The sequence below is a fragment of the Camarhynchus parvulus genome, chromosome 29, assembly GCF_901933205.1.
Source record: "Camarhynchus parvulus chromosome 29, STF_HiC, whole genome shotgun sequence".
Taxonomy (NCBI): Eukaryota; Metazoa; Chordata; class Aves; order Passeriformes; family Thraupidae; genus Camarhynchus; species Camarhynchus parvulus.
The window spans coordinates 624,832-651,961 of record NC_044599.1 but is presented as its reverse complement, the minus strand read 5'-3'; the positions used below and the strand labels follow the sequence as shown (position 1 = coordinate 651,961).

The following is a 27,130-nucleotide window of genomic DNA, read 5'->3' as shown; positions in this document are numbered from 1 at the left end:
GCTCTGGACTGAACTGCCAGGTGCTGTTTGAGGGCTGTGCCTCTCCTCACGTGAGGTTTTGTTGTGGATCAACGAGGCTTTGGAAATGAAAGGGAAGGAAAGGCTGGTCTTGAAGAGAACAGACATAATTTAAAGTGAAAGAGAAAGCCCCGGAGGTGGGCGAGATGCACCCTGAAACCTCCCAGCTTCAGCAGGTGCCGAAAATAACCACTCTGCAAGCAGGGTTACGAATGTGCCGGCCCGTGAGCTCGATGTGTAACTTCCCAGAGCTGTTTTGGTATCATAAAAGCGAGCAAAATAACTCAGCAAAAGCACATCCCTGCCCACCCGTGTTTCAGTGCTGTCTCACTGCACCCACTGACCCCAGAGACTCCGGGGCTGCAGCTGAGCAGGGCTCCTCACCCCGGGACCGGGCAGGGCTTTGCTCTGCGTCTGAAATGATTTCTTCCTTGGAAAAGAGAAGTGTGATTCCGTGGTTGGAGAATCCCCCCGCGCTTTGGAGTTCCTGGAAAAGCAGCTGTTCCCTCGCTGAGGAGCTCTTCCCTGCTGGCAGCGAGGGAACCGCGGGGTCTCGCTGTGCTTTTGGGCAGGATTTGAAGCCCGTGAGCGCAGGCACCTCCCTCCTTGGCTCTGAACTTGGTTCCGTTTCTTTCTTTGTGGTGCTCGGCTCCCCTGGTCGCTGTGTGGGATGCTCCTGCCTGTCCTGTGCTCAGCGCAGCTCATCCCGGGGGATGTTCCCTCTCTCCTGCGCTCAGCTCATCCCGCGGGATGTTCCCAGTGTCCTGTTCTCAGCTCACCCCGCAGGATGCTCCCTCTCTCCTGCCCCCGGCTCACCCCCGCCCGCCCCGCTGCGGTGGGAACTGCCCCGTCCCGATCCCCCGGGTGATGGAGGAGCCCGGGCAGGGAGCGGGACACCTGGGACGGGCAGGTGCCAGGTGGAAGCGCTCGGCTCCAACTCGGTGCCCGGAGCTCTCCCCAGGCTCGGCCGTTCTGCCGCCCCTCTCCCAGCACTTTGGCGGCTCCGCCACCACCGGGGATGGACGGGCTCGGGCTCAAGTTTGGCATCCAGCCACCAGCGCTCGGCCGCGATTCCCGCTGCCCGGGTCTCTCCAGCCGCTGGAAGTCGCCGTTCTGGGTCCCTCGTGTCGCGGAGCTCCGACCCGGAACGCGCCGCCCGCCCCGGCCCGTCCAGTCCCGGCCCGTCCCGGGGGCGGAGCGGCACCGCCCGCAGCTCCCGCCGGGGCCGCCCCGCTCCGCCCGCCCGGTTCCGGAGCGGCGGCGCAGGTGGAGCCGGAGCCCGCGGAGTCCCCGCGCGGCCCGGCCGGGGCCGCCCCCGCCCAAGGACGCTCCGGCATCGCCTCGGCCCCGCCGCCAGCACACGGTAGGCACCGAGACACCGGGACACCGGGACGAGGGGGCACCGAGACACCGGGACAGCGCGGCGGCGGCCAGGGGCAGTCCCGGGTCTGTCACCCCCGGGGGTTGTGGGGTCCCCATCCCCTCTCCGCGTCCCGGCTCGGCTCCGTTCCCCGCAGGAGGGAGCAGCCCCCGCTGCGCTCGCCCCCTGCTCCCGCAGCCCCCGGGGCTGGCAGGCTCCTGGCAGCGGGGTGGGCTGGACGGGGAGCGCCCATGCCGGGGGTGTCCGGTCCCGGCAGTGCCTGCCCGGGGTCTGCAGCTCCGGCCGGGGCTCGCTGGGGTGGCGGTGCCCCCGTACCGAGGGACAGCTCTGGCAGGGCTGTCGCAGGGACCAGAGGTGCTGTGCCGGTGCCGGGGGAAGCATCGGGGGATGGCGACTCGCAGAGCAGCTGATGCAGCCCGTGTGCCCTGGAATGCGCGCGTGTGGCTGCGGGGCTCAGCCTGGACCGGCTGCCAGAGCTCAGGGAGGGAGCTCGGGCTCACGAGGCCCGTGGACCCGCGGCTGCCTTGGAGAGCAAGTGCTCAGATGTGGCAAAGCCGAGCCTGCGGTTTGCTGGGATGTTTTTGTGCTGATCCGGTTGCCTTTCCCTTCGGAAGGGTCGGCGGTGCGTGCAGGGAGTGCGAGGGCAGAGGAGCAGCAGCACTGCTGGGCTTGCATTTGCTGCAAGGGCACCTCCCTCTCTCCAAATACCTCGTGGGAAAAGGATGTGCACTGGGAAAAGAGCTGCGGATGCCCCAGATACCCCGGACCCGTCTGCCAGAGCCACGAGCCAGTGCAACCCACAGATCTGTGTGCCATCCAAGGTTTGCCCCGTGCTGGCAATCCCTGGGCTCCCAGAAAGCAGCTTCCCACCCCTTTTTCCACGGTAAAGGTGTTATCTGTGCTCTGGAGGCTTTGCTGAGTAATGGGATGTAGGGAGAAGGTGTGGGATGTGCTGGACACGCTGGGCCAGGAGAGATGAGGCGTCGCTCACGGCAGAGGGAGGGAAGCGAGTGGCCACAGGGTTTGGATTCTGCCGTGGTGTTTTCAGACAGGATGAGCTGTGAGTGGTCCTGCCCCGGGTTTGTTCCAGCAGCCAGGCCCCGGGAGGATGGGGAGTGTGGGCCCCACTCCGAGGGTCCGGATGCAGTGCCTCTGAGCAGATGTTTGCAGAGGGTTCCAGCCTGAAATCTCAGCCTTTCTCAGGGGATCTCAGGCGCTTCCTGGTTTGCAGCGAGGGTCGGAGGATTTCAGCACTTCCTACTCTCTGCCTGATGCGAGCAGGAAGTGGGAGCATGAAAATGGCAGCAGAGGCTCTGGCGGTGGGGCTGGAAGCTCAGCGGGGAGCGTGTGGGGTGGTGACACCTGTCCTGAGCAGGGTCCTGAACCCTTCAGGTGTGTCCTTTGGGAAGGGCCAGGTCCCAGTGTCAGGGCTGGTCCCAGGGTGAGTCTCATCCTGCAGCTCAGGGATGGAGCTCAGCGTGGACAGGCACACGGGAGCGTGTCTTTTCCTGCAGTTATTAAATGGCTTCATTGGGAACCTCCCCGGGGCAGGGAGCGGCTGTGGCTGGGTGCTGGCTGCTCTCCTGGGCTGCTCTGAGCTGGCAGGGGCGTTTCAGTGCGACACCGAGTTCTCCGTGGAGCAGCAAAGGAAGGAACTCCACATCCTCCTGTGGCTGTGACTGGGAGCCTGGATTTGAGTTGAGAGATGGGGAATTTGGGTGGCTGGAGCACGAGTGGCTGGCCTGGCTCCTGTGTTTGGCTGGATGGGGATTGGAGTCAAGGCCCAGCTTCCATCAGGGGTTGGAGGCTGGTGGCTCAAAGTCCTCTGAGGCTCTGGGGATGTGAGTGGCCGCATCAATGGCTTTGGGACATTTGATGCCAAAAAGTTCCCCCACTGTGGGACACTGGGAAAGGAACAATTCTGGGGAAGCTGAAAGGCAGCGCTGCAAAACTCGGAACCATTTAGAAACTGTTGAAAGAAAAATGAGGTTTGAAAACGTCAGTTGTAAGGAGACCTTGTGTGTTTGGAGTCTGTGGCTCCGATTTTCAGGCTTTTTCCTGTTCCAGCAGTGGGACACAATGGCATACGTGCTTTTTCAGTGAGTCTGGGAAATCCTGCAATCATGGATTTAACAGCTGGGACCTTGAGGAGGGGAAAAAACAAACAAGTGTGTTGGCAAGGCTCCGAAACCAGGCAGCTCCTTCTGCCCCGCTGCCTGACTCCAGCAGGGGAGGTGGCGAATCTCCTCTTCCATCTCTGGTTCAGACATCAAACCTGAGTTGTTCTGATCTGATTTATTGCCTTTTGATCTCCATCCAGCCCCGTCGCTGCTCTCCGGGACAGCTCAGGAGGGAGGTGAGTCAGTCCTGGAGCTGGAGCTGCCTCATCCCCTTGCTATGCTCCCCGAGGGCAGGAATGCATCCGTCCCGTTCGGCCTCTGCCGGCTCCCCATTAACAGCTTCCCTGCTGACTCGGGTGTCCCTGCCGAGGCGGGGAGGGGACGCAGGGCCACAGCAGCGTGTCCTGCCCGTCCCGAGCGGGTGTCAGGCTGGGGCAGCCCCTGCGAGCTCCCGCCTGGCACTGCCGGTCCTGCTCTGCGGCTGAGTGCCCCAAAAACCCCTCGGGGAGCCCTGCTGGGAGCAGCCCCGCGATGTTTTCCTGCCTTTGTTGGTACCTTCACACGCGGGGTTTGCTTCTGGTCACCTCAACGCCCACCTCCCTGCACCGGCTGCTCTGCTCCAGGTGCCCTTCCTGACGGCCAGGGTTTGTCGGGGACAACTCTGTCACTCAGAAAAGGTCTGAATTGGCACATTTGCTGTTTGATGTGATGGAGCCACGAAGCTTCCGAGGGGGTGGCCAGAGTTCAGGGGTGTGCAGGGCTGGTAAACGTTCACTTTTCAGCACAAAAACCCGGGTCTTGTTAAGCCCAGCCAGGGAAATTCAGGAGAGCAGCTCTGGCCTGCAGACTGCAGGCGAGGGATTTGTTTTCTTTCTGTGTCCTGGAGAGCTCTTGTCTTCCCCTGGAGCTGCCTTCCTTCCCGATATAGCAGCAGTTGCTAACTCTGAATGAATGTGCCGAATTCCGGCTCCGGCCGCTTGCCTTGGAGCTTGGGCAGAGCCAGGAGGGCCTGGGTGGCACTGGGTGGCACTGTCCCAGCCCCCTGTCACTCTATAAATAGCAAACAGAGCCCAAGTGCCCGTTGGAGCGAGTTTGGAGCTTTCCCAGACTCACCGTGGAGGCGGCTCAGCATCGCTGAGGTGGCAGAGCTGGGGGTGCCACACGTCCCTGTCACCGTGTCACTGTCACTGTGTCACCATCCCTGTCACTGTGTCACTGTCCCTGTCCCTGTCACCGTGTCACTGTCACTGTGTCACCATCCCTGTCACTGTGTCACTGTCCCTGTCCCTGTCACCGTGTCACTGTCACTGTATCACCATCCCTGTCACTGTGTCACTGTCCCTGTCCCTGTCACCGTGTTACTGTCACTGTGTCACCATCCCTGTCACCGTGTCCCCATCACCGTGTGGTGCCTCTTGGGCAACATCCGAGGATGCTGAGGAAAGAGCCTTGAGTCAGCACCACGCTGTCACCCAGGGAGGCCCCCAGCAGGGAGGGGACATCCTAAGGGTGGGTCTGCATGGAGGTCCCGGCCCCACAGAGGGGCTGGAGTGGGGCAGTGGCCTCACATCTGATCCCTGCACACACCCAGGCCAGCTTTGGGTTTGTTTGTGATCCCTGCACACATCCAGCCCTCATTTGGGTTCATTTGTGATCCCTGCACACACCCAGTCCACCTTGGGGCTTGTTTGTGATCTCTGCACACATCCAGCCCGCTTTTGGGCTTGTTTGTGATCCCTGCACACATCCAGCCCAGCTTTGTTGGTTTCAACTACCTAAAACTTCAGTCTCAAGGCCAGGTGTGGTGTGTGGTTCCTGGAAGGAGCATTAGGATGGTGTTTGTGGGGTTTTCCCGGGCTGCCCTGCCCCTCAGCACAGTGACAAACCGCCCTGACACCCGCATCCGTCGGGATCCGTTGGTATCCAGGAGCAGGAACGGTGCCAGAGGGAGAATTGGCTGCATTGCAGAGCTGGATCAAAACACGGCTCACAGCAGGGCCAAACAAACCCTGCTGAGCTGGGCACGCTCCGCCCCGTGCTGGAAGGTGGCACCAAAGGCAGGGAACAGGAGGACAGAGGAGCAGGAGCTCGGGGAAGAGCTGGGAACCAGCGGTGGCTCGCACTGGTCTCCAGGAGAGCCTCCTTTCTCCTCATGGAGAGAATTTCACCGCGTGTGGGGTGAACCTGTCAGTGGTGCTGGTCCAGAGCGTCCTCCCAGTGTTTCCCTGGGTCCTCCCTTGTTTCACCTGGGTCATGTGCTGCTCTGAAAGATCACAGCGTGTCCAAGGAGCCTCTGGAGCATCCTGCAGCCCTGGAAGTGCCCTGGAGCTCAGCTCCAGAGAAGTGGAAGCCGGGCAGTTCTCCTGGGAGGAGCAGCTCCCTGGTGCTGCAGGGAAGAGTCAGGATGTGGTGCTGGGGTCGGCTCTCTGGGGATGCTCTTGAGCCTTCAGGGAGGGAGGATCTGCCATGGAAGGAGGATCTCTTGTGGAAGGAGGATCTGCCATGGAAGGAGGATCTCTTGTGGAAGGAGGATCTCTTACAGAAGGAAGATCTCCCATGACAAGAGGATCTCTCCTGGAAGGAGGATCTCTCACAGAGGGAGGGGAAAGCTGCTGATGCTGAGGCTGCTTTTTCATCAGCTGCTGTTGCGTAAGGGGAGCCTTGGGCAGCACAGAAAATGTGGAGAACTTCCTCGCAACGCTGGAGACAAAGCCAGGATTGCTCTCTCAGTTTCTTTCCTCCTTTATGCTTTCCTGAACTTCAAGGCTCATGTAAATTCCTCAGGTTTGCCCAGGGCTCGATGCACTGACGATAACTTTCATCTGTAGCCTGGGGGTGCAACTTCCACATGAAAATTGTCTCTTCTGCCCCTGCCTTGGCCTCTTTGCCCCATCCAGCTGCCTTCAGCAGCTCAGGGTTATCCTCAGTGCAGGGGTGGAATATTCACAGCAGAGCTGGCTCCAAGGTGGCTCTGTCCCTTCTCCCACGTCCCTTGCCTTGCTCACCCTGTGTTTTGCCGTGTCCTTTCTGTCACCTGTGTGTCACCCTGGTCTCTCTGTCCTGCTCTGGGGGCCTGGCACTGGCTCCTTGCTGTCCCATGATGGAGGCACCTCAGAAAAGGCAATACAAAATTCTGATGATTTGCAGTATGCATTGTTTGACTTCCCACGTGTTTGTTCTGTTCATTACCCAACTCACAAATTATTGCAATCAAAACTGAGTTTTAGAGAGAAACATAAGTTAAGTGAAGAACCCTTAAATGCAATAACGCTCTTCACTGATGGCTCTGGCGAAAGTCACAAATCAGTCGTAACTTGGTTGAACCAAAAAACGAATGCTTAAGAGTCAGACGTTCAAATCATAGGAGAATCTCCTCAGATTGTTGAGCTTGCTGCTGTAGTTGAGGCTTTTCAGCTCTTTCCACAACCTCTTAATTTAACCACAGATTCTGCTTATGTTGCTAATGTAGTTAAGAGATTAGAAGGGTCAATTTTAAAGGGTGTTACCAATGGCACTTTATACCGTTAGCTTTCAAGTCTTTGTACAACTTTGCAACATAGAACTAATCCGTATTTTGTTTCTCACATCAGAGAAACAGAATGGCCTTTTCCATCTCCCAGGGCTGCACCCACCCCTCTCTGCAGTGCTGGGCACAGAGGGCAGCGTCCCAGGGAGGGTCCCCGTGCCAAGGGACAGTCCCTGCCGTGGCTGCCTTTGTCTGGGCCCTGTCACCTGCTGGCACAGGGACAGCAGTGCTGGATCATGGAACTGCGCGTTCAGCAGCTCTGTGGCTTGTGCTGGTTATCCAGCCTTTGGGAGCTGGGTTTAACTGGAAGGCCTTAACTGGCTGTGGCTGTCTGGTGAGGGATGGAATCAGAGGTGCCCTGTTCCCTCTCATGCCCTGGGGAAGTTTTGGAGGGTGTTTGTAGAACAGACTGTTTGGGGAATTCAGTTATTTCATAGAATCACGGGGTGGTTTAGGATGGGAGGTGCCTTAAAGCATCCAGTGCCACCCCTGCCATGGGCAGGGACACCTTCCCCTGTCCCAGGCTGCTCCAAACCCCATCAAACCTGACTTGGACATTTCCAGGGATCCAGGGACACCCACAGCTTCTCTGGGCACCCTGTGCCAGGGCCTGCCCACCCTCCCAGGGAGGAATTTCTTCCCAATTAGCACTGTAGACTCTGTCAGTCTGGCTGGTGACTTACTCCTGACAAAAGCCCAGAAAAAAGCACATTTCTGGGATGTGAGTGAGCTGGCAGGGCACAGTGGCATCACGAGGGATGGACACGCTGTGAGCTGGCAGGGACTGGTTTCAGGTGCTGAGTTTGACTCTCCACAAACTGCAGCTTGTGTGTTTGTTTTCCTGGTATCTAAGAGTGCAGAGATCTCCCAGAATTGCCGCTGAAATTTCCCTGCATTAATCTTGATGCTGGTTGTTAACCAGGACCAGATCTTTCCACCCCACACCTGGTGGCTGGGTGCAATCCCAGCCCTTCCTTCCAGGGCTGAGCTGAGCCAGGAGCTTGAGGGGCTGCTTGGGCAGAGCAGGGCTTTGGGATCTGCGCTTTGGGATCTGGGATCTGGGCTTCGGGATTTGGGCTTTGGGATCTGGGATCTGGGATTTGGGATCTGTGCTTTGGGATCTGGGATCTGGGCTTCGGGATTTGGGATTTGAGACTGGGGCTTTGGGATCTGGGCTATGGGCTTTGGGATTGGGATCTGGGATTTGTGATCTGTGCTTTGGGATCTGGGATCTGGGCTTTGGGATCTGGGCTTTGGGATCTGGGATTTGGGCTTTGGGATTTGGGCTTTGGGCTTTGGGGGTGCTCCGGGTGCCTCAGTCCCCTCAGCTCCCTTTGAGGCTCCTTTGGCCACAGCAGCACCTCTGCAATTCCTGCTCCACGGAGGTGCCTGGGCAGGCTGAACCTGTGGCAGCAGGCTCGGCTCGACGTGGGCTCGGGGTGGTTTGTGCTGGGGTTTGGCCTCATCCCAGTGCAGAGAAGCCACATCCACACTGGGCTGCAGCTCTGCACTTCCCTCTGGCTCAGCCCTGGGGATGCTTGGGGGGCTTTGGGGTTGGGGACGGCCCCAAAGGGGTCCCAGTGCTGCCTCTTGTGGGGACGGGGGTGGCCTGGGGGCTGTCCCAGCCGTGGCCTCCCCCAGTGGCGCTCCCAGCAGCCCTACCTGCTGCGACCCGGCTCTGTCTCGGCGAGGTGAGAGTTGTTGTGCAGAGTTTCCTCTTTTATATCCTCTTATGTCACGCAGCCCCGGCGGCTGAGCTGCCCGAAATAGCTGCCAATCCCGGGAGGTTTCACTTCAAGGTCTCTATTCTTGGCTCGCCGGCGTTTCTCAGCCGTGGGCTCAGGGAGCGCGGCGTGAGGACCAGCGGGCAGTGCCATGCGGGCGTCCTGCCTCTGGCCCGGGCTGGCTCTGAGGGGACGGGGTGGGCACAGCCTGGCTGGGCAGCTCTGAGGGACCCCGGCTGGCTGGGGATGCGCTGAGGAGCCGCTGTGGGACGGGATGAGTCAGTTCTGAGAGGCTGCTCCGCCGCCCCGGCTGCGTCTGACCCAGCTCGGCGCGGCTCAGACGCTCTCCCTGCTGCTGAGGATGGGCTGGGCGGCAGGGATGAAGCAGAAGTGAACGTGGGATGCGGAGCTGCGGCTTCCCGGGAGCGGAACTCGCTGGATGTTCTCAGGCTTGGAGATCTGCACCACGCTGGTGATGTTCAGCCCGTCCTGTAAGTGCCTCTCCCGTCCCGGGGTGTTTGTTCCTTCCCTGCACGGCTGTGAGCCCCACTGGGGCTGGGGGAAAGTGTGCAGGGAGCATCCTGAGGGATGCTCAGGGACAGGGAACAAGGCTGGGCTCGCTGCTGGGCCTGGGGTGGAGCTGCTGCCAGCGTCCGGTGGGCACAGCCGCCAGCAGGGCAGGCTCAGGGCACTGGGGGCTGATCAGCAGGGCAGGCTCAGGGCACTGGGAGTTGATGTCCCATCTCAGGTCATTCTGCAGCCTCGGAGCCACGGGAGGGGAGCCACAGCCTTGGTCCCAGCTGCAGCAGCAGGCACAGGGCAGGCTCCTCTGTCAGCTGCAGTTTCTGGCTCCTCTGTCAGCTGCATTTTTTGGCTGTTTCAGAGTGAACTCACGAGTGTCCCACCAGCTCTGCTCAGATCTGTTGACGGCACTGCCTGGGGGGATGCAGGGCTTGTGCTTCCGCAGGACTTTGGCTATTTTTGAGGGTGCTTCTTGGGAGGAACCTCGTTTTCCAGACTTCCTTTCAATTTCTTTAACACTTTCCAGCTCTCCTGCCTGACTCCAGCCTTGCTGCATTAGGTGCATTTCCACCCCGGACCGGGTCATGCCCAGCTTGGGGCACAGCCAGCATCCTGCCCCTGGGGCATTCATGGCACGGGGCAAAAAGCCCTTCCTGGCTGGGAAAGGTGCTGTGGTGGCTTTGGCCGAGCTGGGAGGTGCCTGGGGCTCTGTACGTGGGGTTGCTGGGGAGGGAGTGCTGTGTTCTGCGCTCGCATCCTGCCCCCGCTGCGGGGAGCGGTCACGTGCGCCCGAGGCCTTTGTCCTGTGCCTCGCTGCTTTTTTTAACATTTATTTTTAGGTGCTCTCTGGCTTCCTCTTCCTCCTGCGCCGCGTTGCACTCCCTCTTTCTAACTCCCTCTTCTAGGATTGCTTTTTTGAACAGTCAGCTCCTCCTTAAAGCCATTTTTGCAGGCCTTTGTCTGCGCTTGGGAGCCGGCCCAGTTTGGCGTTAGCAGCTGCTGGCTCCTCTGGGTAAGCAAGAACAAATAAAGGTTTACACTGAATGAATCATTTGAGCCTTATCTGTCCTTCCCAGTCTGGACAGCTGTGCAACTCCTGCTGCAGTGCCTGGAGGGCACGAAGGCTCCTCAGAAAGCTCCTCCTGCCACTGGCCAGCCCTCATGGGTTTGTGCTGCTGATCCCAGGGCTGCCCCAGCCAATCCCTCCTGTCTCTGAGCTCCTTCCCATGCTTGGTTGGGATGCTCCACTCTGGAGTGGCTCCTTTTCCAGGAGGACTTGCTCCACTTGGCTGCTTCGGCCTCGCGGGTGCTTTGGGTGGTTTGGTCGCTGAGTGAAAATGCAGAAGTGTCGTGGTGGGAGCCACATCCTGGTGGGATCTTGGTTGTGGTGGGATCTTCATCATGGTGGGATCTTCATCATGGTGGGATCCGTGTTGTGGTGGGAACCTCATGGTGGCAGGATCTTGGTTGTGGTGGGATCTTCATTGTGGGATCCTCATCCTGGTGGGATCTTCATTGTGGGATCTTGGTCGTGATAGGATCTTGGATGTGGTGGGATCCTCATCCTGGTGGGATCCTCATCATGGTGGGATCCTCATCCTGGTGGGATCCTCATCCTGGTGGGATCCTCATCATAGTGGGATTCTCATCATAGTGGGATCCTCGTGGCGCATGAGCTTTGAAGGCAGACAGGGTGTGTGGTGATGAGCTCGTGGCATCCCCCGGGCTGTGGGACGCAGCGTGGCACTCCGTGGTGTGGCTTTGCTGGTTTCAGAGGCAGGATTTGCAGATAAGTGGCCGTAGTTTAATAACAAGTAACAAATGTTTAATAACAAACGTGGGAGGAGGGAGGGGACAAAGGCAGATAAAGCCCGGGGCTCGTGCCTGGGAAGTTTGGATCTGACACCAAGGCGAGGAGCTCGTGCTGGACCCTGGGCACAGAGGGTTCCTGAGGGATACCCTGGCAGCCAGCAGGGGCCTGGATCCCCTGGATCCATCACCCCTTCCCCTCCCCTGGCAGCCCAGAGTGCCCTGTGCTGGGCTGAGCAAACAGAGCCTGCACAGCCCCACCAGGCTGGGGTGGAACCTGCTTTTCTCCTATGGCAGAGCAGCTCTCTGCCTTTTACCATGAGCGTGCCCAGCCAGGGCTTGGCTTCTCTGCCCTGAACTCATTTTTTAGCTGTTAGGTGGGCAAAAGTCCTGGTGAGTTTGTCCAGGCAGCGTTTGTGGAGCTGTGGGGTGGGCTGTGTTGTGATGCCTCATCTCCTGTGGGGGATCCATCCCAGGCTGTGCAGGGATGCTGAATCCCCCCTTCCCCACCAGCTGCAGGCTCCATAAAGCGAGCAGGAATAATTCACCTGGATTAAACCACCAATCTTCCCTCTCCTTGCAAGGCTCTGCCGCCGTAAACAGCCGCGGGCTGGGGTAGGTGAGCAGAGGCAGCACAGCCCTGCCAAGGCCTCGTGTCCACAAATGACTAAATCCTGCCTGAAAAGTCAAAGTATGAAAACATTATTTTTTGGGTTTGGCTGAGCCTCGTGGATTGCTGGGATCGAGCCACCTTGGCTGCCTCTGGACACTGCCTGCGGCTCTGCCCACCTTGCAGCCAGAGAGGAGGGTGGAGGAAGGCTGGCGAGGGCATGGGGGGGTCTGGCAGGGATTTGGGGGTGCCAGTGTTCACCTCAGGGCTGGGTCAGGAGCCTCTCCAGGCCCTGGGGTGGGTCTGTCACCCTGGGTTTGAGCACAAGCAGGGCTGGACCTGCCGCTCTACATCCCTGCTCCCAAATCGCTTCTCCTTCCTGTGCTCCCATCTCCAGCTGCCCGGGCTGGGGGATTTCCTGCTGCTGGGATGGATGGTGCTGCTGTGGGGCTTTGGATGACGCTGCTGTGGGGCTTTGGATGACACTGATGTGGGGCTTTGGATGACGCTGCTGTGGGGCTTTGGATGACACTGATGTGGGGCTTTGGATGACACTGCTGTGGGGCTTTGTCTCCTGGGACAAGCCAAGCTCATTCCCAGCTCCTGGGGCTCTCACAGCTCTCACCCACTGGCAGGGGCAGTGCCTGGCTGGATCCCTGGTGGTTTTTGGGTGGATCCCGGTTTGGGATCCCTGGTTTGGGATCCCTGCACCGTTCCCAGGTGCCCAGGGCCGCCGGCGCAGGGCTGGCAGCCGCCAGCCCCCGGTGCAGAACCAGGCCCGGCGGTGAGACGCTGGTATGCGAGATGTAAACTCAATCCCAAAGTTTAGATTACAGCCCTGTGAAAAACATCAGCTCCCCTAAATGGAGCCCAGATGGTGGCGGAAGCCTCGAAGCCGAGGGCCAGGAATTGCAGGAGCCGTGTGAGCAAAGGGCCCGGGGCCGTGGGGGAGGAGAGGGAGGGAGGTGAGGTTATGGCATGGAGGGTCAGCTCCTAAACCGGGCTGGTTCTTCAGCCTGGGGGTTCTTCAGCTCTTCAGAGCTGGGTTATGTAGGGACACAGGGCACCTGCAGGGACATGGAGCACCTTAGGGACACCGAGCTCCAGTAAGGACACAGCACCTGTAGGGACACAGAGCTCCTGTAGGAACACAGGGCACCTGGGACACCTCCAAAATCCCTGCAGGACTGAACTTCTGCTGAGCCTGTGCTTTTGGGTGGTGCCAAAAAGCACCAGGTGGGAGTGAGGAAATGGGACATCGGGTGGGAGTAAGGACCGGTGACTTTGATGTTCTTAATGCAGCGTCAGCACTGCACTCCCCACTTGAGAAAGGCTGAAAAAGCTGCAGAAAGGAGGCCCTGCCTGGCAGGGAGAGGCGATGGTGAAGCCCAGGCTGCTTGGTTGGGCAGAGCACTCGAGGCCTGGGCTCCTCTGGCGGCTGGAGCAGAGCAGGAGGTGCTGCAGGCAGGGGCTGAGCTGTGGTTTGTGCCTTGGCCTCGTCCCTCCTGCGTGAACCGTCCCGGTGACGCCACATCTGATCAGGGCTTGTGTCAAATCACAGCTCAGGGAGTCCCTGGAGCAGCATCTGCAGCTGCCTCTGGCCCTGGCCAGGGCTCCACGAGTCTCGGTTGCTGCTCCTGTGGTTCCTTGGCCGCCTCCCTGTTTGTGCCGCGAGCTGTGGATCTCTATCAGCGCCGATGACGAACCCCCGAAAGGGAGCAGGGAACTGGGAGGGTTTGGATTGTTCTTGCCTCGATGGGACCTTGCTGTCAGAGCTGGATGCTGGGGTGCCTGCCTGCTTTAGGCACGGCCCCATGCCTGGGTGGAGGTTCTGTCCCAGCTGGCGCTGGGCTGGGCCGGCACCGGGGACCAGGGATGGGGCTGGGCTGGGGGAGGTGGGTGCTGGCACGGGGGGACATCGGCTCCAGCCCAGCCCAGCCCCTCGCAGCCGTGTCTGGGACGCGGTGCCAGGAGAGCCCAGAGGGCGCAGGGTGTGCCTGGGAGGGGCGCAGGGTGTAGGACGGGGCGCTGGCACATCTGGGGGTGGGACAGAGAAACTTGCAGAAGGATTTGTGGGCTCAGCCTGGTTGGAGCTGGGGCGTGGGCTGGATCTGCACGAATCCCTATGTCCTCCCTGCTCCTCCTGGATCTCCTGGCTTGCAGGGGGAGCTGGAGCAGATCCTTGCAGAGCCCCACCACATTCCCTCTGTCCACGTGGCTTCTGTGGTCATCCCCTCCTCGCAGCAGCTCTTGCACATTCCTGACCCTGGGAATGAGGGATGAGGCTTGGCCGGAGCTCTCCCACTGACCAGCCAGCCTGACCCCACAGCCCAGCTCAGGGCAGAAGTTCCCATCCCCATGCTGGATCTTTTTGGATCTCATGGATCTCCCAGTCATGGGGACTCCCCAAAGAAAGATCTCTGGGGTGAGCAAAGCTCCCAAAGTGACATCTCACCACAAAACCTGGTGGTTTTGATTTTGTCAGATTACCCAAATTAACGGCGGGAACACTCTGACTTAGGTTGACTTCATGGCAGGGAGGAGGAATCCCACCCCGAAGGTCTGGCTGTGAATTGTGGCTTTCGTGCAGGACAAAAAGAGCTCCGTGAGGCAAAGGCTGAGCAGGGAATTGGGTTTGGGGCTGGGTCGGTGGATTTGAGCCTGGATGGGGCAGGGGGGGCTCCGGGGAGGGTTTGTGCAGCCTGTGCTGCTGCTGGCTCGGGCTCCAGCTCTGGCAGGGCTGGGCTGAGAGGAGCAGCCAAACAGCTGGAGAGAGAGGAGGTGCAGCTCCGGGAGCCAGGCTGCGGGAGCTGATCGCTCTGGGAACGTTCGAATGGCTTTTCTCTCGCTGCGGGGCAGGGGCTGCGCTCCTCGCTCCAGACCCCTCCAAGGTAGGAATTCAGCCGGGCACTGCCCCATGTCTGCAGCAGCCGCAGGGTCTGAAGCAGCAGCCACAGCCCCTCCAGAGCCCCCTGTTTGGTGTCACCACCCAAAATCCCAAAAACCCACCAGGGCTGGGAGAGGGATGATGGTGGAGGAGGGCTGGAGGAAGGTGCCCTGGATGGAAACCATTCCTGTGCTCCCATATTTTCCACCCCTCCACAGCAAAACCTCTGCCCTTTGCAGGGGTTTCAGCATCACCCAGCCCTTTCTCTGCTCACCCCTGTTTGCTGCCAACCTCTGCAGCCATTCCAACCCTCAGAGCCGAGCCTGGCCTCCCCATTTTCCCTCCAGCAGCCCCTTCCACATCCCACACAGGATTTTTTTTGTTGGGTTGCAGGAGCCCTGGCAGTGGGATGGCAAAGCAGAGCTCCCTGCCAGGCTCTGAGGGTGGATAGACCAGCTTTTCTCCTTCCCTTATCACCCTGAGCTTCGGTGCACAGCTGCCCACCACGAAAGGGCTTTCCAGTTCTTGGCAGCAAGGGGAGAATCATGGAATTGTTAAGGTGGCAAAAGACCTCCAAAATCACCAGGTTCAGCCTCTGAAGGGTTGGAATGGCTGCAGAGGTTGGCAGCAAGCAGCAAGGTTGACTGATGCTGAAGGGGAAAGTTTTTTCTGTGGAGGGGTGGAAAATATGGAAGCACAGGATTGGTTTCCATGCAGGGAACCTTCCTCCACCCCTCCTCCATCTCCCAGCCCTGGGGCTTTTCAGGATCTTGGGAGAAGAGTTTGGGTCTGGTTTTGCAGAGGGGCTGAGAGGAGCCCTGTGATGCTCAAAGCCAGCAAGGTTTTAAGAGGAGATTTACAGAGCAAACTGAAATTGTTCTTCTTGCCTCCTCTTCCGTGGTGTGCCTTAAATCTTCTTGAGAAGGTTTTAAATTGGAGCACGCCACACTAAAAGAATAATCCCGGGTGTGAGTGGAGCCTGTCCCAGTTTAGCTGGAAATGTTCAGCAAACTGGTGAAGTTATGCCAATTCTCAAGGTGCATTTGGAAAATGCTCCCAGGGATGCCCAGGGTGGGATTTTTGGGCTGTCTGTGCAGGGCCAGGGCTTGGACTGGATGATCCTTGTGGGTCCCTTCCCACTCAGAATATTCTATGATTCTGTGATTCTATGAAAACATTTGTTCCTGAAATTGGAGTCATTCCTGGGATTGCAACACCCAGGCTGTGTTTCCAATTAATCTGCTGAAGTCGTCATGTATTTCCAAGTGCATTGGCTCAGCAGAGAGAAATCTGGCACCGGCTGGGGGCTGAAATGCCAGCTGGGATGTGCACGGAATGAGATGAGGGAATGGCCCCCGGGGCTGGCCCAGGGCACCTGGCTGGGAGCACCGAGGGGCTCTGCTGGAGCGGGGGACGCGGAGTCACTGCCGGGCTTTTCCTGACCGCTTCTGTTTCTGGGTGTGTGTTTTGTTGTGGGGAGGAGGGGAGGGGGTGCAGTGAGCTCTGCCCTGAGCATTCCCTGCCCCACATCCTGGGGGGGGCTCGGTGGGGATGGGGGGAGATGTTTGGGGTGGTGGGGTGACCTCTGCATCCCTGCTGGGGCTGCTCCTGCAGCTTTGGTTTGGGAGGGGAGCCATCCCTGGGGTGCTGTGGGGCAGTTTTGGGGTCAGTGCTGGGGTTTGGAGCCAGCTGGGTTTGGGATCCGGGCTCTTTTAGCTGCACCCCCACATCAGAGCCGTCCCCAGAGCGCTGCTGCGGGGACAGACACCCCTGGCCCTGGATTCCTCCTCCCTTGCAGCAGCTGGATGTGACCCTGCCGCATTCCTCTCCCCTCCCCGGGGATTCGCTGAGGAACAAGGCTGGATCTGGAGCCGCGTCCCAGCTGGGTGGGAGCGGCCCCAGCGCTCAGCACAAACACGGAAGGGAAGGGAAGGGAAGGGAAGGGAAGGGAAGGGAAGGGAAGGGAAGGGAAGGGAAGGGAAGGGAAGGAAGGGAAGGAAGGGAAGGGAAGGGAAGGGAAGGGAAGGAAGGGAAGGGAAGGGAAGGGAAGGGAAGGGAAGGGAAGGGAAGGGAAGGGAAGGAAAGGGAAGGGAAGGGAAGGGAAGGAAAGGGAAGGGAAGGAAAGGAAAGGAAAGGAAAGGAAAGGAAAGGAAAGGAAAGGAAAGGAAAGGAAAGGAAAGGAAAGGAAAGGAAAGGAAAGGAAAGGAAAGGAAAGGAAAGGAAAGGAAAGGAAAGGAAAGGAAAGGCCGGGATTGCGCAGAAATCTTCCTTTTCCAAAAAACGAGGTTCAGGCTGAGGACCCCCTCCCTCCGGAGCCATCAGGGAAAGGGAGCAGGGAAAAGGGGATGGGAGAAAGGAAAGGGGATGGGAATAGGGAAAGGGAGCAGGGAAAGGGGATTGGGGCAGGGAAGAGAGATGGGAGCAGGGAAAAGGGATGGGAGTAGGGAAAGGGGATGGGAGAAGGGATGGGAACAGGGAAAAGGGAGCAGGGGAAGGGGATGGGAACAGGGCAAAGGAATGGGAGTAGGAAAAGAGATGGGAGAAGGGAAAGGGATGGGAGAAGGGAAGGGGCCAGGAGTAGGAAAGGGGGAAGGGAGCAGGGGAGGGGTCGGGGAGGCTCAGGGCGTCTCCTGCTCTGGGGTCAGGGCTGGCTCTTCCCTTTCTGGGGAACTCTGCGAGCTGCCTCTGGAACGGGGATGTGCCAGCTGCTCGGAGCTTTGGGAAGCAGAGCGGGGATGGGGTTTTCCTGCTGCAGCGCCTCCCTGGGAGCTGGGAAGCGCTGCCGGGGACGGTGGTGACAAGACCACTCCCAAACTGGATCGGGGCCGTTCCCATCTGCGAGGGCAGCGCTGGGGCAGCGCCGGGAGTGCCGTGCCCGCCCGAGCACCCTCCTCGGCCTGACATCCCGAACGGAACCCCGGGGAAGCCGGGAGAGGAGCGGGAAGGCGACTTTTCCATGGGTGTTTAACGCTGCAGTGAGTCAACATCACGAATTTCGGGATTCTGTTCAAACTTCCCAAGTTCCCCATCCCGAAATAGAGCTCTCCCCTGCTGCTGGGTTCGAAGAGGTCCCTGCTGTGTCGTTTTTCAGCAGGGAGGATGTGATCTTTCTATATTTGCTTGCAGGACAATAACACTGATGGTTTCTATTTTTAACCCATCAGCAGGGCAGAAATGCACTGGGGAATGTTCGGGGAGCGGAGCAGCCCCAGCCCAGCAGCTCAGAGAGGGCCTGGCCCCACTTTTGGGCCAGTGAAGAGGGGCCAGGCTGTGCTGGGGTGGTCCCCCTGCTCCGGGGGGCTCTGGGGGTGGTGGCAGGAGCAGGGACAAGTGGCATCATCCATCCTCTCATTTCCCTCCCTCTGGAAGTGTGGCTTTGTGCTGCTCATCCAGGTGTTGCCACTCCTGGAACCCCAGCCCGAAAACCACCTCAGACCTTGAAAATATGTCTGGTTTTGGGGTTTTTTTAAAAAGAAAAACAGCTTCTGTCACCACCTTGATCGCGTAGAAGGGCTGCAAGTGATGACTTGCTCTCCCAGAGCCCTCAGAAACGGGAGGTGAATACCAAAACCAGCGCCGACTTGAGTGGCAACGCCAGGTTTGGGGGCTGATTGGTGGCTTGGAGCGGCTCTGCCCCTGCCACCCTGCCCTGCTCAGCTGCCGTCAGCAGCGTCCTCGGCAGGCCAGGCTTGCGTGGGTCCTCGCAGGCTTCTCCAGCTGCTGACGTGAGCCGCGGCAGCTGAACTCGTGCACCTCCCATCTGGAGGAGAAAATTGGGATTTAGGGCGGAACCCGCTCCCCGGGGGCTCCGTTTCACCCTCAGGGCTGGCTCTGGAGAAAGCATCTCCTGCCGTCTGGGTGTCCTGGGTTTTTCCCTGCCGTGGAGAACCCTGCCAGGCTTTTGGGGTGGGCTTTGTGCTGCTGTGAAGTCCAAGGCCGAGCAGTGACCGCGGCGGATTTCACTCTGAAATCCAAAATCCCCGCCTTGTGCGGGGTCCTCGGGGAAGGTGGATGGGAATTTGGGTTTGGGGCCGCTCCTTTGGGGGTTCTGGCTCTGCTCTGGGGGGCTGCGGCCGCCCGGGCCAGTCCTGGCCGCACAATGGGCGGAAGAAGCCGGGCCCGCGGCCGCTCCCGCTGCTCCCGGGCTATTTCCATCGCATTGTCCCCGGCACAGGAAGGATGTCTCCAGCCTGCTTCCTCTGTGCCTCAAAGGGATGTGGGGCGGGCAGGGAGAGCAGGGGATTTGTTGTGCAAGAGGCACAATCGCCGCTCCTCGAAGCTCCTCTGGCTGAGGAGGGAGGGGAAGGTCTCGTCTTGCTCTGTGCTGGAGAAATACGGCCACGAAAGGGGGTTCTGGCTTTTGGGGGTGTTTTCAGTGTGGGCAGGGCTCGGATGGTGACAAAGGAATGCTGCAAAGCCCCTCCTGGGTTTTTGCACAGCTCTCGTTGCTGTGGTGGGGCAGAGTTGAGGCTCCTCGCTGCGGTGGAGGAGGCCGAGCTCCAACGTGCCAGGAAGTGAAAGTAGAATTAATTAAGATGGGAAATGATCTTAATTTGTTCTGGCTAAATCCCTTTAGCAGCAGTAAACCCCAAATATCTGAAGCAAAGCTCTGGGTCGGGGCATGGCCCCGCCTCAGAGGCGGCTGTGACAGATCTCTGGGGTCTGTCTGGGGACAGAGCCTTTCCTGGGGCTGTCGGTGCTCCCTGCAGGAGCCGGACTGGGAAATGCCCATCTCTGCCTGACCTGGATCACCCTGGCACAGCCACAGGAGTGCAAACCCAGCTCTCACACGTGCTGGCATCCACTCTGCCCTGGGACAGCTCCAGCTGATTTTTCCGTGGGGGAGCAGAAAGCTTTAAAAAGCCTTTTGGCTTTTTCCCTTGCCGCAGAGTGGATGGGGATGGAGCGGGGCTGTTTTACCCTCCCCGAGCAGCATCGTGCTCCCCAGGACTCCCTCCCTAGCCCACCCCAGAGCTTTGTGACAAAGCCCAGGGTCAGGGCCAGCCCCTGTGACCTGCCAGGAGCACCAGGAGCTCGTGGCTTTCGCTGCTGACAGGAGGCGTCCGGCACTGCCAGGGCGATGGAGCAACGCCTCGGCTGTGTTGAGGGAAAATCTTGGATGGGCTGTGGCCTCGTGGGGGCCCCGGGGCTTGGTGTGACGTTCTGGGGCTTGGGGTGATGTTCTGGGGCTTGGGGTGATGTTCTGTGTGGTTTAAAGCTCCCCAGTGTGTGTCCTGGCCCTTTTGGGGAGGAGGGATGGTGTGGAAGGAGGAGGGGATTGGGCGCTCCGTGCTCTCCCTTCTCCCAGGTTTGGGGCTGTGGAGGGGCAGCAGTTCCATAACCAGCTGCCAAGTGATGCTGGAGGAGCTGCTGCAGTGAGATCCCACTTCAGGTTGGCATGGAAGCTTTTCCCCATGGTTTTAAAATCCCAGCGAGAGTTGGGGGGCAGCTTCCTTAGAGTCTATCCCATTCCGTGTTCCTGTTTGCAATGGGGACAGGGTCTGGTGCTCCCCTCCAGGCCAGGGGGGCTGCAATGGGCACCCCTGGGAGCAGGAGGAGGGCTGGAATTGGGGCTGGGCGCTGATTCACCGTGGCTTCCCCCGAGAGACCTCGACATTTCCACCTGCTGCTGCTGTGCCCGCTGCTGGCACCTGCCCGAGCCCACGCAAAACCTCCCTGTTTATTTTGTCTGAAAGCAAAATATCCCCCAGAGGGGCGGGGGGAGGGGAGGGATGCCCGCTGTGACTTAATTACACTTAATGAGCCTGATGAGGCCGGCTGCCAGCGAGGGCTTTGCCAAGGCTCGATGTGCCCGTGAGAACCGCAGGGAGTGGTGGCGGCCGCGCCCGGGACCGCCCAGACCGGGGATCCGAGAGCTGCCGGGGCCGGGGGCTGCTCCTCCCACAGCCCCGGGGGCCACGGGGACCCCGAGGGGCCGCAGGGACACGATGCCATCCGTGGGTGAGCGTGCCAGGCGGGTGGGGGGCTGGAGCAGGTGGGTTGGTGTGAGGGGCACCTGGAGCATCTCCTGCCCGGAGCGGGGTCCGTGCGCTGGGCCCGGGTGTGTGCCCGCGTGTTTGGGTGCCAGGTGGGCTTTGAGGGCCTGGATGTGTTTGGGGTTCTGCTGGGCTGACACCAGCTCTGATCCCGAGGGATTCTGAGGGCTCAATCCCCACCATGAGCACTGATTCCTCAGTGTCCAAGTCATTGCTGCTATGCTGGGCTCATCGGGAGTTTCTCTGCTGGTTCTTTTTGCTTTTCCCTCATTTCTGGGCAGTTCAGCAGCAGCAGCCGCTCCTCTTGCTGGGTTAAAGCCCCAGGGCAGTGTTGCTCCATGCATGTGGAGCGCTCACACACCCACCTGCACCCTCAGTCCTGCTGGCCTCCTCCGAGGCTTCTCTTCGGCGCTCCAGGTGCTCCTGGCGTTTCCTCCCACCAGAAATCCTGCCTGCTTCTTGCCTGTAGCTTCTCCATCCCGGATGGAATTCCCAGCATCTCCCTACAGCTGCCTGCAAGCCCCAGCACCAAGCCAGGTTTGTCTCAGGGTGGCTGTCCCTGCTGTCCCTGCTGTCCCTGCTGTCCCCAGGGTGTGGCTCCTCAGATCCAGGCGGCTTTCACCCTCCTTTGCCCGGAGGATTTGATACCCGAGCAGCCAGGGAGGGGAGGCAGCGCCTGCCGGGCCCGTGGGGAAGGGGCACCCCGGGTGTGTTTGTGCAGGAAACTGAAAATGCTGCGGCTTCCTCCCTGTGACAGAAATAACTCACGCTGGGCCCCAGGTCTGCCCTGGGGAGCTCCTCGGTGGCTCCTCAGACGCCCGAGGGTCAGCACAGGGCAGGTTTGGGGGGAGCCCCGGCCGGGCTCTGCCTGCTGGAGGTTGAGCAGTCCAAGGGAATTGTGTTTGCGCCTCTTTCCCTTTGTGCCCGTGGAGCTGGGGCTGCCCGTGCTTCTCCCAGCTCCTTCTGCTTCTCCTGAGCCTCGGGTTTTCTTCTTAAATTTCCTTTTCTGCCCTCCAACTCAGCCCTGGCCCTCGACCAGCGTTTGCCAAAGGGATTTCCTTCCTGCGGCTCTAATTAACGGGCAGGTCGCCTTGAGTAGCCGCTCGCCGGGAGTGGGGATTGAGTGATTCCAGCTTTAATTTTTGTCTCGGCGCTTCCAGATCAAGCACGAAGCCGCTTCGGGCCGCGCTGAGCCTTGCCCGGGGGGCTGTGACTCAAGCCGGGCTCTTGCAGCAGCAATTCAAAGGATAAATCGGCGCCGTGCGGCAGCCCCGGTGCCCGAGCAGCTCCCGGTGGGTGCCCCGGGGAGGGAGGAGCCGCCGAGCCCTCCTTGCAAACCGGTCGGGAGCGCTTGGGTAACCGAGGAGAGAGAGACTGGAGGAGAGAGAGCTTCTGCAATCGTTTGATCTCTGCTCCGCTTCCCTTGGCATCCTCCCGGGCTGATGTCACCTTCCCCGGTACCCGGGAGCGCGGGGCTGCGTCCCGGGGCATCGTCCTGCCCGGAGAACGGAGAGCAGGGAGCTCATCCTGCCGGGAGAGCAGGGAGCTCATCCTGCCGGGAGAACGGAGAGCAGGGAGCTCATCCTGCCGGGAGAACGGAGAGCAGGGAGCTCATCCTGCCCGGAGAACGGAGAGCAGGGAGCTCATCCTGCCGGGAGAACGGAGAGCAGGGAGCTCATCCTGCCGGGAGAGCAGGGAGCTCATCCTGCCCGGAGAACGGAGAGCAGGGAGCTCATCCTGCCGGGAGAACGGAGAACAGGGAGCTCATCCTGCCGGGAGAGCAGGGAACAGGGAGCTCATCCTGCCGGGAGAGCAGGGAGCTCATCCTGCCCAGAGAACAGGGAGTTCATCCCGCCAGGAGAACAGAGAACAGGGAGCTCATCCTGCCAGGAGAACAGAGAACAGGGAGCTCATCCTGCCAGCAGCGGGGCCAGAGCCTCTCCCCAGAGCGGGCAGGAGGTGATGCCGAGCTCTGGGCAGTGCTGGTGTCCCTTGCTGGGAGCCTGGAGAGGAAGATGAGGCTGCTGGAGGGCACTGGGGTGCTCCAGCTCGGCCAGAGCGCGGGGTTTGCCAGCCTGGAGCTGCTGCCTGTGTCCCAGTCCATCCCTGCCTGTGCTCCGGGCGGTGCTGGAGCTTGTGTCACCTCAAGGAGAGGAGCTGGGCGGTGCGGAGGAGCAGCAGCTCCCCGCGGGGTGTTTGCTGCAGGAAAAGGCCCCGCGGAAGCATCAGGAGGGGCAGATTTGCCTCCCCTCCAGGCCAGGGTGATGTTTGGGGCTCCCCAGAAGAGTTTGGGGCTCCGCAGAGCCGGGAGGAGCCAGCACAGGCTGGGCGAGGGATCCAACAGGGGCGGGATGTGCTCTGGGGGATGTTTCTCTTCTGGGAAAGGAGGATTTTCCCCAAATCTGGCGAGTTTCTGTGACCTGAGGCCGCCTTGGCTCCCTTCAGCAGAGCCCTGTGGCCGCGGCCTTCCCGGTGCTCCTCGGGAAGCCGCGGTGGCCGCGAGGTTTCCTGGGGACACCTCTCCCTCCTCTCCCTCCTCCGCTCTCTGGGATGGGCTGGGTGACCCGTGGGGGTGGGAAGGGGCAGGAAATGACTGCCAGAGGTTTCCAGCTGTGCCAGGGCTGCGGTGGGGATGGAGCCACTCGCTGGCCCGGCTCTGCCCTGGCCCGGCTGCGGCTGCAGGAGATGAGTGAGCCCTTTGATCCCCCCTGCTCCCTGGGGCTGCCCACGCTCCAACCACATTTTGTGGGACCCGTGAGGCAGCTCCATCCTGCCTGTGCCCAGAATTTCCTGTGGTTTAGTACCTGGATGTCCCTGAGGTCTCAAATTTAGGCCCAAAAGCTTTTGCTGGGGGGGTTTTGCCTCAGCACATTCAGGGCTGGGTGCTCTGAAGGCTTCCAAAGCTCATCCCTGCATCCAGGGAGCTCCTGCAAATCCCTCCAGCTCCTCTGGGAGCAGGAAGGAACAGGAGAGAAGTGGTTTGGGCAGCGCCTGGGGTGAAGTTCGTGCCCACTGTTCAGGTTTGGGGCAGCTCTGGGTGTGGGGTTACATTGGGATCCTCTGCGCCACCCTCGCCCTGGAGGCAAAACCCTTCCAGGGCCGGTGGATTTGAGAGCATGTGGAAAACCTGCCTTGGAACCCAGACCTGGCTCGCCTCCAGGAGTGTCTGATTTAGCCCTGAAGAGCTCCCTGTGCCTGGCCCAGGAATCCTGCCCTGGATGCTGCGGGAGCAGCGTGGTCCCCTTGGATGGGATGGGAGCAGCAGAACCGGGATTTGGGCTGGAGCAGGGAGTGTTGGAACCTGCAGCACATCCAGGCCCAAAGGTGTTTCCTCCCTGTCCCTGGGCTCTGGACCAGCCCTGAGGTTTTTGGGTCCCGGAGCCATGAGTTTCAGAAGGAAATGTGCACATTAGTGGGGAGAAAGTTCCAGTTCTTTGGAGAGCTGGTAAATGTCTGACTCAAAGGTCACGAGCTGCAAATAACCAGGGAGAGCAATCAGAGGAAGCATCTCGCCCTGATCTGCCTCCCCAGGCCTGATGTGCAGCTCGTTCCTAGGCTCCAGCAGGGAAAATTCCCATTTTTGTGCTTGGAGTGCCTGAATAACTGCTCTGCTCACAGGTGCACGGCGTGGTTGGGTGTGTGGCTGAATCCTGGTTCGTGCCTTTGGTTGTGGGAAAGGTTTTGTGCTGCTCTGGTGACTTTGCCAAACTTTAATCATCGTCTGTCTCAATTTTTTAAAACATTTTTTTTTGTTCTGGGAACTTTCTGCAGAAGGAAGTTTGCAAGAATCAGAGCAGAAGAATTTGGGTTTACCCCGGTGGAAAAACTCTCAGGGGGCTTTTCTTGGAGCAGCATCAGCCTCGTCTCGTTGTGGAGCAGGAATTTGCTGTCTGGTGGGGAGGGGAGGGACCCACCCACATCTGGCTGAGGCGTAAAGCCCCTGAAACTCGCACTCCATGAGCTCCAGAAAGAGTTATCACAACTTGGCACCCGGCTGCTCCAAACATTACATCTTCCCTGAGCATCATCTGCTCCCTTATGGCTCCTGCGGGACGTGGCCGGAGCTCTGTCCGTGCGGGGGCAGCTGAGGGGGTGCGGGGCTTTTCCTGGGGCTGCTTTCCCTGGAGCCCCCATCCCTGGAATTCCCACCCTCGGATCTCCCATCCCTGGAATTCCCACCCCCGGATCTCTGTGCTAAGGAGAGGAAAGAGGAAAATGCCCCAAACGCTGGGATTTTGTGGGATCCTGCAAGGAAACCCCTGGGGGACACACGAGATGGAGGTAGGGGACAAAAGGAGGTGTGGGCACCCGTGGGGGGTCCCCAGTGTCCCCCCAGAAGTGGGGCTGGGTGGGTTTGGTGATTTTTCTCTCTTTCTTGGGAGCAGGGTTTGGTCCCTAATCAAAGGCGGCGCCCCAGGGCCCAGCAGGGTTAAACGAGGCACCCCAGCTCCAGGATTTCCTATTTCTCGAGTTCTCCCTTTGTGATCTTCGTGTTCTTTCAACACGGTCCTTCTTTTGGTGTGGTTTCTCATTTAAGTGTTTTTAATTTGAGCTCCCTCCCTCCAGCTCATTCCTGCTCCTCGTGCAGGGCTCTGGAGAAGACCTTTTCCCTTTTATTAGAGAGGAATGTTTTTAATCACCCGCATTCTTCAACCCGCCTGAACTCTGAACCTTTCGCAGCAGATCAGCATAAGATGGGGAAGGCTTTTGTAAAAGAAGATGGTTTATTGAAAAAAAACCCAGCCTGGATTTAACTGCTGCTCCACCTCAGAGCGAGCTGTGGGCAGGCAGGGAGGAGGGCAGGGAGAGACTGGGATGAGGACAGGGATAAATGGAGATGCAGGTGAGGATAAATAGGGATACAGGTGAGGATAAATAGGGATACAGGTGAGGATAAATAGAGATACAGGTGGGGATGAACAGGGATACAGGTGAGGATAAACAGGGATACAGGTGAGGATAAATAGAGATGCAGGTGAGGATAAATAGAGATACAGGTGAGGATAAATAGGGATGCAGGTGGGGATACATGCAGGGATAAATAGGGATACATGAAGGGATAAACAGGGATGAGGGCAGGGATAGACAGGGATACATGCAGGGATAAATAGGGATAGGCAGGGATGCAGGCAGGGATAAATAGGGATACAGGCAGAGGTGCAGGCAGGGATGCACAGAACAGCAGAGCTGGGATGCCTCTGCTTTGCTCCTCAATAACCCTCCTGCCCTGCTTTGTTTGCCTCTTTGCTTTATTTCCCTCTTATGTAAGCCCAGCTCTGTTGACGGCTGATTCGCCTCTTTAAAAACAATCAGGAAATGCCAAAGCAAAGATTTCTGTGCTGGATTTCTTTCTTTTTTTTTTCCTTTTCCGGGATGGCTGGCTGGGAGCAGCGTGGTGGTGTCCCGAGTGACACCAGCCCTGCACTGCCACCCCCGGCCTGGGCAACTCGCTGCCACCAAACTTCCCCCTGTCCCCGAGCTCCTCAGCAGTCTGGGAGGTGCTGCAGGGCAAAGTGGGGCTCCCCACCCTCCCTGGCTGTCCCAGCCCTCCCTCTGTGGCTGTCCCAGCTCGTGGCGGAGCCCGCGGCCCCTCGGCTGCGTTCCCTGCTCCGTGCTGTGCCGGCAGCCTGGAAAATGCTGGTAAGGAGTGCTGGTAACGGGGCCGGAGCACAGAGCCCTCATTCATGGCCGGGCGCTGCAGGGAGACTCCGTGGCACAGCCTCCCCTTCCCATGGAGGATCCACGGGCTGCAGCCGCAGCTGCTGGCCCAGGGGTGGTTTGTGTGATGGGCTCCTGGCCCTGTGGCTTCGCGGTCCCAAGCTGGGCAGTCCTGTCCCAAACTGGGCAGTCCTGTCCCAAACTGGGCATCCCAGTCCCAAACTGTGATCCCAATCCCAACCTGTGCATCCCAATCCCAACCTGTGCATCCCAATCCCAAACTGTGATCCCAATCCCCAACATTGTGATCCCAGTCCCAGCCACGTGTCCCGGTGCTGGTGGCTCTGAGGGTCCACGCTGGGTTGGGGACACGGACAAACCCCCAGGAGCCTCGGTGGGACTTCACTTCTGGCTTTTTTGGGGCGGGGGGAAGGGGAGGAGCCGCGGGCTTGGCCGCCGGCCCCTGATCAGGCGGGAGGGGGTTGTTTACTGTAACTCCTGGCCCAGGGCCCGGCAGCAAACCCCAAATGAGTTCAAGCTGCACAGGGAGGTCACAAACAGCTCCCGGGGCACGAGGGGCTTTGCCAGGGGGGTCCTCGGGAGCTGAGGGCTCTGGAGCATCCCTGAGGAGGTGCCAGGTGCAGGGGTCTCCCACCCACATGGGGACAGTGGCTCCTGCCCGAGCCCGGCTTTCCCTCCCAGTGCCGCCAGCCCTGGCACCCAGCACGGGACGTTTTGTGTTTCCAAGCTCTGGAAAACTGCCCTGAGTTTGGTGGCCTCATCCTGGCCAGGAGCATCAGGGCTGGGACGCTAGTGTCACCCCAGGGCACGCCAGGCCAGGCTCTGCTCCCAGGGTGCCTTTTCTCACCCCAGCCTCTC

General features: G+C 59.7%; 2 protein-coding genes across 7 annotated transcripts in view; one reads left to right on the top strand and one right to left on the bottom strand.

The window, feature by feature from the left end:
* Positions 1-27,130, bottom strand: part of ATF1 (activating transcription factor 1) — a 450,302-nt gene that overhangs the window by 242,114 nt on the left and 181,058 nt on the right. The window lies entirely within an intron of this gene.
* The window catches only part of HDAC7 (histone deacetylase 7), a 58,510-nt gene that overhangs the window by 16,692 nt on the left and 14,688 nt on the right, over positions 1-27,130 (top strand). Inside the window, exon 1 of one of the 6 annotated variants that reach the window (XM_030967170.1) lies at positions 1,322-1,381. The exons of 2 other annotated variants lie outside the window; for them this stretch is intronic. Coding sequence is in view for 2 of the 4 variants with exons in the window: in XM_030967173.1 (XP_030823033.1) it covers positions 9,209-9,260 (52 nt within the window). In the remaining 2 variants the exon portion in view is untranslated. Of the gene's footprint in view, positions 1-1,321; positions 1,382-8,498; positions 9,261-17,487; positions 17,573-27,130 lie in introns of those variants that run through there. 3 more of the 6 variants (XM_030967173.1, XM_030967168.1, XM_030967171.1) reach the window with 3 other exon arrangements.